This window comes from Ipomoea triloba, chromosome 3, assembly GCF_003576645.1.
Source record: "Ipomoea triloba cultivar NCNSP0323 chromosome 3, ASM357664v1".
In the NCBI taxonomy this organism is placed as follows: Eukaryota; Viridiplantae; Streptophyta; class Magnoliopsida; order Solanales; family Convolvulaceae; genus Ipomoea; species Ipomoea triloba.
The window spans coordinates 19144217-19155731 of record NC_044918.1 but is presented as its reverse complement, the minus strand read 5'-3'; the positions used below and the strand labels follow the sequence as shown (position 1 = coordinate 19155731).

The following is an 11515-nucleotide window of genomic DNA, read 5'->3' as shown; positions in this document are numbered from 1 at the left end:
GGGGGGGGGGGGGGGGGGGGGGGGGGGGGGGGTCATTCATGAGTTTGAGTTTGTAAGTTTTATTTTTTTGGGTTAATTTCATGTGAATATGTGATATTTGGACCTTGAGCTTGATTAATCCTAATTGTGTATTCAAGAAAAAAACTTTCCTTTTTTTAATTAATGGCATAGGATATCCAGACCCATATATGTATGCCTAGCTCCTGATCAACATTAATCATTCACAACTTGACACGTCATTAGTGTATTAAAAAATGTAGAAGCTTTTAGAAAAAATCATGTAATAAGAATGCTAAATCATCTCCTCAACTGATTATGTGAATTTTACTAATATTTCTGTGAAAATTGCCTAAATGGAGTTGCTTTAGAGATTAGTCAAACTTTATGAAAATGGCAATAATATTTATGGAACCAACTTAGATAATTAATTGTTAATGTGCTTCACAACATTTCTTCTGCTGTGTATTAAAAAATACTCCGTATATTAACAATTAATACACCCCCTCATTTGAGTAACTAGAATTTATCATAAATTGCCTGTGAGAAGTTGTTTTTGCAGTTATTGCGTTAAAAAAGTTGCTAACTAAAGAGACTTTATGAAGAATGCTTCAAAATGGTAGCTAGAATGCCTTGAAAAGTTAGAGAAGCTCCACCAATGGAGGAGAAAGGAGGGGAGGATGTAAACTCATCCCCAGAAAGACTAAGGTTGAGAGAAATTTGACTTAGGAATAATGTGAAGGGAGCTGATCTAGTATGTTTTATCCATATTATATACAAAAACATAGGGGGAACTTTCTTAATTTCAAAAGGGAAAAAGAGCATAAATTCAAGAAAGGATGAGGGTTTCCTATTAGATTGTTTGCTAAAAGCTATTGTTTTTAACCGTCCATTTGGGAGAGTTAATTTTCATGCTTAACGGATTGAATAGACAGTACTCAGATTAATGGTACTAAGGTTGTGAATTTTGCACTTTAACTATAGGAGCAAAATAGCTGCCTTATATTCCATTGATTTTCTAGATTGCTCTTATTTTTATGTGCTTAGATATTGAGCTAAAAGCTTTTTCATTTTTGTTTTCCTTTTACTGCCAGATTTTGGTTGTGCAATTATTGAATCTTTATTGTGTTTTCTGCAGGCGAAAGTTCAGTATTCTGATTAACTATTTGCTGCTGGAGACTATTGTCTGGTCAACCTCTGCTCAGAAAATAGGCTAATTTTTGTAAGCGGTTAAGGTATTGTCCGAAACCACTTCTGCAGCCCCCTCCTATCTCACTGTTGCGGCTCCCCACAGTTCAAATCCCTATCATGACTTCAACCCGAATATTGAACTGAAAATTCCCGTTAATTATAGCAGAGCAAGTAACCCACATATCTCCTCTCTGGATTTCAACATGCCCGAGCCAATTTCTATACCAAACAATTCCTTGGCCCGAAACGCCATCTCTTCTTCCACCTCCCCACCAATTTTAATTGATGGGCGGGAGGAAGATGTGGTTCTGGCTCGATCCAAAGTCTTGCATCGGATGGAGGTTTTGCGGCGACGCTCTCGTCGAATCAAGCAGCTTTCACAGATATATCGGGACTACTACTGGGCTTTGATGGAGGAGGTGAAGCTCAAGTACAGAGATTACTATTGGGAGTATGGAAAAAGCCCTTTTGAAGAAGATAGTGAAGAGAATAACGTATCCAACGCAAACCATGTTGATTCTGCCCCGGGAACTGGGGAGAACCCAAACTGCAATACTCTTATCAGTAACAATGGTAGCAATAAGTGCGGGGTATGTAATTGCAAGTCGAAAGCCATGGCTTTGACAAGGTTCTGTCATATGCATATCCTATCAGACCCCAGGCAGAAGCTCTACAAGCCTTGCAGTTATTCGATCAAAAGGTTAGGCCTTTGTTTGATTTCTTAAATTATCTATTTTGTGTGTGTATACAAAAAAACTTCACATGTATATGAGAGGTGTCTTTTCTTGATAAATGAAGTGTATGGATGTGCTGTTCATCTCATGTTTTGAGCTTTTCTTTTGGAAGAACTATATTTACGCATGGTTGCAGTAAGCGCTAGGTGCTAGTCGGGCGGTAGTGGAGCGCCTATGGCGGCCGTCTAGGCGCCTATGTGGCTAACTAAAGAAAAAAACAGTCCATGTGTGTGGGTGTATATATGCCATATTATATATATATATATATATATATATATATATATATATATATAATGAAAAAATTAGCAAGACTGAGCCGACCAGATTAACTCGGTTAACTCAATCGAAATGGACGAGTTAACTCAGTCGAGTTAGGCGCTAGGTGGCCAGTTGCCTGGGAGGAAAATTGCCACGGTCTAGGGGCACCTAGTGCCTAGGTGGGTGCCTAAACCGATTTTTGCAATAGCCTATTTGTCATTTAGAATGGTGCGTGCTTGTTTTGTGCAGAAACGTGATTGTGGAGATATATTAGCTATTAGGAATTTGGTTTGTTTACAATAGTTTTCTGCTATTTGTTTGCAGTTCTCCAACAGGGCCCATACTCTGTGGGAAGCCAGTTTTGAGATCCATGGTTCCTTGTCTCTGCAGTCCCCATCTAGAGAAGGCGGACAAATATGCAACCCGGGCTTTGAAGAAGGCTGGCCTGAATATATCTTCGACCAGTAAGCTTGCCCCGAAGTTTCATGTCATAGTCGCGGAGTATGTAAACCAAATTCAGAACAGGAGAAGAGCATTGAAGGCTGCTTCTGAGAACTCGGAAACCAAGGAGGACAACTGCGCTTGAACGCCTCGATTACTCCCGGGAACTAGGACTGTATATTTCTCCAAAAAAGAAAAAAAAAAATGGCAGATACAAGTCATTCAACACTTGTGCCTTTGAGTTTTTTTTTTTTTTTTTGGTTGGAAAAATGTGGCTTGGAGTTGATTGTCTGTGGTGGAGGTATCAGATTTCTGTTATCAAGAAATTGTAACTAAATCAGGAAAATAACAAAGCAAAAAATTGTAGCGATGAAGAATACAATGGTGAGTAATGACCAAATGAAGGAAGGAGTATGAATTAATATTTGAGGGCAGATGTGGAATATTGAAAAGTAATCCGATATTAACTAACGCAAACATGGTAATGATATTACTCCAAGTATTACTTAAAATTCTACCTAGAACCTTGGATTTTAGATAACTTGAACTAAATGATGTAATATATTATTATTATTATTATTATTATTAAAATTTTTGTGTCAACTTGAAACCCTAGAAGGCTCCTCCTTCTCTCTAAACTCTTCGCTTCTTCTTCTCTTTGGTCCGGCAGCCGCCGCCTCCGCATGCTTTGCGGAGGCGGCGTCTTCTCCCTTTCACGACTGTCGTCTTCTTTTGCTCTTTTTTCTCTGCCTCTCCTTTTCGTTTTTGCCTCCCCCATCGCCGTCCACCACGCCTACGATCTTGCACTGTCTCCGCCCCTTTTCCTTCCCTTCCGGCGTTCTTCCTCTTCCCCAGCTTCGGATCCGTCAAGAAGTACATCACCATTGAATAAGGAAAAGAAGGTTTTGGGTTTTGCAAAAAGGTGAAGTAGGAAGGAGTGGTTTTTCCTTGATACAAAGCAATGCTGTTTTTTATTAGTAAGTTTTGTTGCTATTATACCTTTCGTTCATTTATCGAATTTGTTGTGTCTCACATCTTTAGCAAATTTATTCCCTCTCGCTTCTTTTGCGAGTTTATTCCCTCTCGTTTTTTTTGGCGAGTTATAAGCGTAGAACGATAATTGGTCATGGCATATGTGAACCACAAAAAAATGAAGATTGATACTCGGGTGGTGTCAACGACTTTTGAACTAGAGTATGCCTTTGTTATGTTTGACCAAATTGCTATTGACAGTAAAGAAGCTTGGAGTGCTCCTGTCGATTTCAGCTTCAAATTTGTGAAACAGTCTGCGATTCAGGTTTTCGATAACATTGTTAAGAAATTTGTTTCTATGTCTGACTGTAAGGAATGTTTGTCCATTCCATTAATCTTTCTTGTAAATGTTTCCGCTTATGATTCAATGAATTAGTCTCGAGAGATAATTATCAAAAAAAAAATGATGTAATATAACATTATATTTCTTACATTATTAGGGTAATTCAAAATGGTTTGAACCAAACGCCCCTTTTATTGTAAGCTTTTAAATTTTGGAAGCTTACAATGTTGCTACCATTAGGTTTTGTCTTACCATATTGATAATTTTATTAGTATTATTATATTATATATGATAATGGTATTAATATTAATATTATATTATAAATCTTGGGCTTACACCTAAACTTTTACAAATTTTGTGTGTGTGTTTTTCTCAAAGTTGTACTAGTATAATATAACAAAATGTAGTACTATTGCTATTAAAGTGAACTAGCGAGTAAGACCAACCAACCAAAACGTATGATAATATATAATTCATATAATTTGCAATTAATTTTATTGTCATAAGTATTTAATCAACATTTGGCACGATACTAATTTACATTATATGTTGAATGGTAATACAAATATACAACGTCGACAGTATAGAACATTTACCATGTAGACATGTAGTCACATCCCGATTACCATCCAAATGGGTGGTCATAAATTTGAACTCTGGTGAAACTTTAGATAATTTGGCTGAGAATATTTGAAAAAGTATAGAACAAATATTATCTCATAAAAAATCATGAGTATTTAAAAAAAAAATGAAAATAGTAAATAATTGAATATGAGGTGTTATTTTAAATTATTTGAGAAGTCATTTCATCATTTCAGCAAAAAATAAGGGGTCTAAATGAAATAACCCATTTTCTTTCATGATTCGGGTCGAGCCGCCCCTTTGACGATTCCATTTTCCTCTCTGTTCGTTGCTCTGCGCTGCAAATAAAAAAGAAAGAGGAGAAACCTTAAGCTAAGCTACGCGAGAGAGAGAGAGAGAGAGAGAGAGTAGTGATGGCTTGGCAAACGGCGAGATTGATCACGAACGTGTCAAAGAAGGTGAGGCCTATTACGCAATCACCGCTGTGGCAGCAGCAGCAGCACCGACTATTCGGATCCCCGGCGCCGGAAGTCTTCGTGGACAAGAACACCCGCGTCATATGTCAAGGTATCACTGGGAAGAACGGAACCTTCCACACCGAACAGGCCATCGAATATGGCACCAAAATGGTATTTTCTTCACTGCTTTTGATTTTATTTTATTTTGCCTCAGTGATTCGTTAGATCTCTCCCTTGAACATATCACTTGCCACTTTAGACGTGATCTGTTTTTTTTTTTGAATGAAATTGTAATAAAATGGAGAAATGAAAATGTGTTATTGAAGGAGGAAATGTTATGGTGATCTTAAACCAATGTAACTAAATTCTCCTTCATCAAGGGAAATAGCAAACTAGAGCAAAAGGGAGAAGTCCATGCAGTGAAAATGAAATGAGCCGTTTGGGAAAGTTCTACAAAAATGATTTATTTTTTGAACTATTGTTGTGTATAGGCATAGCTGTGATTATTCAACATTCATTTGTGTTATGAAACAAATATTTTAATGGGTGACATCGGAAGGTGGTGATGATTTTGCTATTGGTTAGATGAATTTGGCTGGAGATTTCAATATTTTCCATCTTATTAGATGGTTCATTTTGTTTATTAAGGATGCAGAATTGAAAATGTGGCTAATTTTTTAATAGTGTATGGAACATGCTATATTCTCATTCTTACTTTCGAATGCTTGATTAGGTTGGTGGAGTCACCCCAAAAAAGGGTGGTACTGAACACCTTGGACTTCCTGTGTTCAACACTGTTGCAGATGCAAAAGCTGAAACCAAGGCTAATGCTTCAGTTATCTATGTACCTCCACCCTTTGCTGGAGCAGCGATTATGGAGGCAATGGAAGCTGAATTAGATTTGGTTGTGTGCATCACAGAGGGAATTCCTCAGCATGATATGGTAAGCAGCATTCAATAAAATTAGTTGATCATAGCTGACGAAGTGAGTCTGTTGATGTCTTGATGAACACTCAGAGGATGGAGTACTAATTGGATAGTATCGTAGAAAATGGTAATTATTAAGATGACATAAAAAAGGGCCCTGTAATGCCTATGTGTAAAGGGTTACTCATTTAGCCATTGGAATAAATATCAATTATTCTTAGCTTCTTTAAGCTCAAAGCTCTGCAACTTGAATAGCCTAAAGTCTGCTAAAACTGCCAATTCAAATGTACAGCTAAGTATAAAGGCATTGAACATAGGACCTAAATGGCTTCTTGACATCATTGGTAATGCCTGATTCTATAAGGCTATAAGTGAGTTTATATTTTAGAATAAACTTTGTATTGTAGGAGACAAGTGATTTAGCCTTCACAACAATAATATGAAAATTGCGTCATTGCCTCCATCTCAGACTTGATGAAGGAAATTGTAGCATCTTGATATTATCTTAAGACTTTTCCTAATTAATATGTAAGCACTTTAACAGAGCAAATTCACTGGTATTGAATGTTGACTCCAAGCTACATTAGCTTCATGCAAGGTTGAATTGGGAATGATTGTTTTCAAACAATAAGAAATTATGTGGGTCCTAAACTCTTCTCATATTATTTGCAACTTGTTTGCTTCAATTCTGCGGTTGATGTGAATATGCTTAAATATTTAATGTTTCTACAAATGAGATGTTTCAAGGTTATTGCCCTCAAGTTTTTGGGGGTTTTGGTACTGAGAGTGGATCTTGGGGAGCCTTCTGCTTAGGACCTTTGCTTGTACTTGTACCTTGCTTTTTTGCATTGTCTGTCTTTTCAGCATCTTGATTCCATTACTGGGTTGTATTTACTCATTCCAGAGCCGATAATTGCCAATTGCAGGTTAAAGTAAAAGCTGCTCTTAAGCAACAGACCAAAACTCGCCTTATCGGTCCAAATTGCCCTGGTATCATCAAACCAGGTGAATGCAAAATTGGAATTATGCCTGGATACATTCACAAGCCTGGGCGTATTGGAATTGTTTCTCGATCTGGCACATTGACATATGAAGCAGTAAGATATGCTCTTATTGGAATATTGTTTTCATGTTCAATTGCATTGAATTCTCCAACTGTTTTACATTTAGACTGTCTGCTGAAAAATTGAGTTGGCCAAAATATTTTCTACGAGTTTCTATTTAATGTTGCATTTTGCTATAACAGTTCTTTCTTTTAATCTGTGCTTCTACATTTGATGTATCTTTGAAAAGACACTCGGATGAAGAAAATCAACTAATGTTTGGGTGGCACCTACTGTTTTAGCCTGCCATAGCTTCTACCTAGCCCGCAAGTATGGCCTTTTGCCATCCGCTTGACCGCCACACTCCTGATCTCTAACTCATAAATCATTAAATTGTGACGTGGGTCGTGGAATGAATATTGGGGAAAAAAAAGAAGGAACTCTGCCTTGCAATTTTGTAATGATTCCATCTCTTATGTATTAGGTTTTCCAAACAACTGCTGTTGGCCTAGGGCAATCAACCTGTGTGGGGATTGGTGGGGACCCTTTCAATGGTACAAATTTTGTTGATTGCTTAGAGCGATTTGTTGCTGACCCACAGACTGAAGGTAAATATTTTACCATAGTATGCTGTGGCCATCGTATTTGTTCTTTGCCATGTTGATCTATTTATGTTTGTTTCTTGGAAGAACATTTTGTTTGCAGGTCATTTACATTCTTTCTCTACTTTTTCCATTTAATTAGTTTATAGCAGAATTAGAGTTTGAATTCATTGTAAAGCAACAAATTGATGATCAGTATGTAAGTATGTAACTGAACATTTGTTATGTATGTTCTACTAAAGTGCATAAAGTACCATAATGTGTGACATTCCCAAATCTTTTCCCTTACACCTTGGTAAAACTTCCACATGATGTTGGCTATTCTTGCTCCATCTTTGATATCACTAGCAATTGAGAACCAACTTGTGTGTTCTATCCTTAATTTACCTTGACTCTTTCAATTGGTGAATAAAAATTTGATAACTATTAAGAAACTAATCTCTCATAATCCATAGCTACTAGCAGATGTGTTGGAGTCTTCATTGTGGCTACTTTTATGGATTCACTTCTTTCTCTAATTTCTCAATGAAATATGTACTTTAAGGTTCACTTTCTTCTCTGCACCTTGGTATTTACATGCCAATTATAATGTTATGTGTCTGATTGGGAATGCATTGGCCACACTAGGTATTGTTCTTATTGGTGAGATAGGTGGTACTGCAGAAGAGGATGCTGCAGCCTTCATAAAGGTGAGTACTGGATGTCATTTATTTGACACATTGATTCAGGATTTCATAAACAAAGAATTGTGAAGTACACTATGGAATACTGCTTGTAAAATATTGGGGATGGATTTATTTGAATGTATAGGTCTATAGGAATGTCGAAGGAAAAACTACACTAAATTTCCACCAGATTTAATCGCGTTGGAAATTTGTTGCATGCCTACTTGTTGTTTACGTCTTTAGGTTACTATTTTCACAAGTCTTTGAAATATTTATGGTGCCTAAAGAATTCTAATTGTTACTATATGTGGCAACTAAGATGTCTATATTGCAACTGGAACAGGCAAGTGGGACTGAGAAGCCTGTTGTTGCTTTTATTGCTGGACTTACTGCCCCACCTGGACGGCGAATGGGTCATGCTGGAGGTACTGTATTATTATCTACTTATGCCTAGTTGCATACTCAGTCTTGTGATATTTTCTTTCTTTACCCTGATAGGCTTTTTGGTTTTGGCCGGGGGTTGGGGGCTGGCAGTAAAGGCCTAAAGGGGAAGAAAGACAGATTTCAATGAGTTTCAATTGATGTAGAAATATTTGAATGGGAATGGGAATGGAAAATTATCTTGAAAAAAAATAAGTTGCATGCAATTAATTCCTACTTTTGAACCCCCCCCCCCCAAGTAAGGGAGAATTAATTATGTGCAATTGTTAATAAATTCCAGCTGGTGAAAACCTGTGTTCTAATCCAACGTATTGCACAGATGTTGGCACTTTTACCTATATGGATCTGAACATTATGACTTGTGCAAACCCATTTTTGTTGTGGTACTCATAGAGTTGAATAATGAGGCTTAACCTGTATCTGTAGTGTTGAGTGATATTCTCATCAACCAGTTTTAATAAAAGGTGTATTTAGGAGTGGGGAGAGTGGATGGATCCAAGTTCATGGCTGTGTTTATGTAAAGAATCAAACTATTTTACCCATGGCTTATGCATTTCTTGCTCTCCAGAAATTTTTGGATTTATTTTCACTATGCAGCTTTATGGTTTTTTGCCTGCTATATTTCATTACCTGATTCCTTGATCTACTGTTTGGATATGCAGCTATAGTTTCTGGGGGGAAGGGTACAGCTCAAGACAAAATCAGGACCCTTAAAGAAGCTGGTGTAACAGTATGTGAATCTCCAGCAAAAATTGGAACCACAATGCTTGATGTCTTCACACAGAGGGGTCTTCTGTAAAGCATGAGTGGATATTTTTGGTTGATGAGTTTCTTCTTTTTCCCCGATTTTATTTCTTTTTGACTTGTGGTATATCCAACCATAATTGAAACGCATTTATCTGTTAACAACATAGATAAATACAAGGCAGCTGTGCTGTTTTCTAGCATTCTTTAAAAAGCCTGAAGTGTTTTGGTTTTCATGGTGTTTCAACTGCCCATCCTGCTCCCAATCAATGTCCTCTCCAGGGGCATTGGTAGCATGCAATTTATTTCGTCCCTCGTTGTAAACAATGACTTGCGTTTTTATTAGCTTCCAATAATGAAAAGAACAGCTTTGTGGAGTAGTTGGCATACTAGACTATTGTAGCTATGAACTGATGAAGCTGGTCTATTTCTTTAGTACAAATTGTTGAAACATGGTTAAATTTTTTTGTGCATGAGCAAAAAAGTTCCCATTACAACAAGTATACAGGTATTGTTATTATCAGTTGGTTAAATTTTAACGTATTATATATATTCAGTTTATTTAAAGGTACATAATCTAAATGTTGTTCTGGACCAATGTCCATAATATAACGTGGATTATAGTCCAACTGTCCCACTCAAAAGAGATGCATACAACTCACCGAGGGAATTGTGTCTGTCGATGAAAACCTTTGGTACACCCAAAGAAAAGAGCAAGGTATTACTGATTAGGCTAGCACATTGCCACTTTATGCTTTGATGGCTAACAACTAGTGTTTTTTTTTTTTTTTTTTTTTTTNTTTTTTTTTTTTTTTTTTTTTTTTAAATTAAAAAAACAACTCCTTACTTATGGCTATGTTTGGCAAACCTAGCTGAAAAGGTAGCTGAAAGCTGAAAAGGAGCTGAAAGCTGAAAAGCTATAAGTTAGGAGCTGAAACAGGTGAGCTGTTAAGCTAGCTGTTATGCTTAAAAGTGTTTGGTAAAATTAGCTTTTTGATAAGCTGATAAATGTAAAAAGACTAAAAAAGGCATCTTCATAAAATTTAAATTTGTTTGTTTACATATTAAAATTTAACGTTTGAAAATAAAACTATTAGCAAATCATGATCTAGCATCCCATAATAAAGTAGCAATATTGTTGCGAATCTCCTTCATCTCAGTAGAGGTCTGACTTAAACTTTCGTTGGTGGAGGTATTACTACTTGAATCTTGAAGTTCATCGGGCGGTATGTAATCTGGATGCTGCTCAAGCACATTAAACATCATGTCATCTTGTGAATTCTTCCGAATATAATTATGTAAGGCAAATGTGGCCATAATAACATCAATTTGGGTCTCCACACTAAACTGTGGCATTTTAGCAAGTATCTTCCATCTCTTCTTCAATACTCCAAACGACCTCTCAATACAACTTCGAAGAGAAGAATGTGCACGATTGAATGCTTCTTGAGCATTAGTTGGCGGCTCTTGTTCAAATTGAGATTGATGATACCTTATTCTTGGATACGGTACCAAATATCCTTGTTTATCTGGATATCCTTTATCTACCAAATAATATCTTCCTAAAAAAATATAACACTAAACAATTATAAAGAATAAAATTATATGATTTTTATTAGAGTTAAAGTAATACGAATATGATACCTTGTGACGGCTTGGGAAAGTTCATTGATGGTGTACTAATTGCATGAACAAATACACGTGTATCATGTGCGGATCCTTCCCATCCAACAGATATAAAAGTGAAACACATATCAAAGTCACACGCTGCCATGACATTGAAAGTAGGAATTCCTTTTCTCCCTCTATATCGCAATTGATCAGCCTCAGGAATGCATGCTGCTATATGAGTACCATCAATACATCCAATGCAATCCTATTTATCATATATATTAGATAATCAATCTTAAAATAATAATAGTAGTAGTAATAGTAGTAGTAATAATAATAATAATAATAATAATAGTAATGGTTACATTTTATCTTGAAATATGGCATGTATCGTGCATCATTACATTATATCAAAAACACTGCAGATTTCATTAATATATATATATATATATATATATATATATATATATATATATATATATATATATATATATATATATATATAT

At 36.2% G+C, this 11515-nt stretch overlaps 2 protein-coding genes across 7 annotated transcripts in view; both read left to right on the top strand.

Annotated features, from left to right (window-relative positions):
* LOC116011941 (INO80 complex subunit D-like) overlaps positions 1 to 3055 on the top strand; it is a 4719-nt gene extending 1664 nt beyond the window's left edge. For 2 of the 6 annotated variants that reach the window (XM_031251379.1, XM_031251381.1), the window contains exons 2-4: positions 1136 to 1232; positions 1355 to 1888; positions 2505 to 3055. In XM_031251379.1, coding sequence (XP_031107239.1) covers positions 1392 to 1888; positions 2505 to 2766 — 759 coding nt within the window. In that variant the 5' untranslated portion in view covers positions 1136 to 1232; positions 1355 to 1391 and the 3' untranslated portion in view covers positions 2767 to 3055. Of the gene's footprint in view, positions 1 to 1135; positions 1889 to 2504 lie in introns of all 6 variants that reach the window. The other 4 variants (XM_031251378.1, XM_031251380.1, XM_031251376.1 and 1 more) reach the window with 2 other exon arrangements.
* Positions 3056 to 4827: 1772 nt separating this feature from the next.
* Positions 4828 to 9787, top strand: LOC116014380 (succinate--CoA ligase [ADP-forming] subunit alpha-2, mitochondrial-like). Its single transcript, XM_031254427.1, has 7 exons — positions 4828 to 5147; positions 5710 to 5919; positions 6830 to 7000; positions 7431 to 7554; positions 8176 to 8237; positions 8557 to 8638; positions 9317 to 9787. The coding sequence occupies exons 1-7, from the start codon at positions 4932 to 4934 to the stop codon at positions 9451 to 9453; spliced, it is 1002 nt and encodes a 333-aa protein (XP_031110287.1). The 5' UTR covers positions 4828 to 4931; the 3' UTR covers positions 9454 to 9787.
* Positions 9788 to 11515: the final 1728 nt, after the last annotated feature.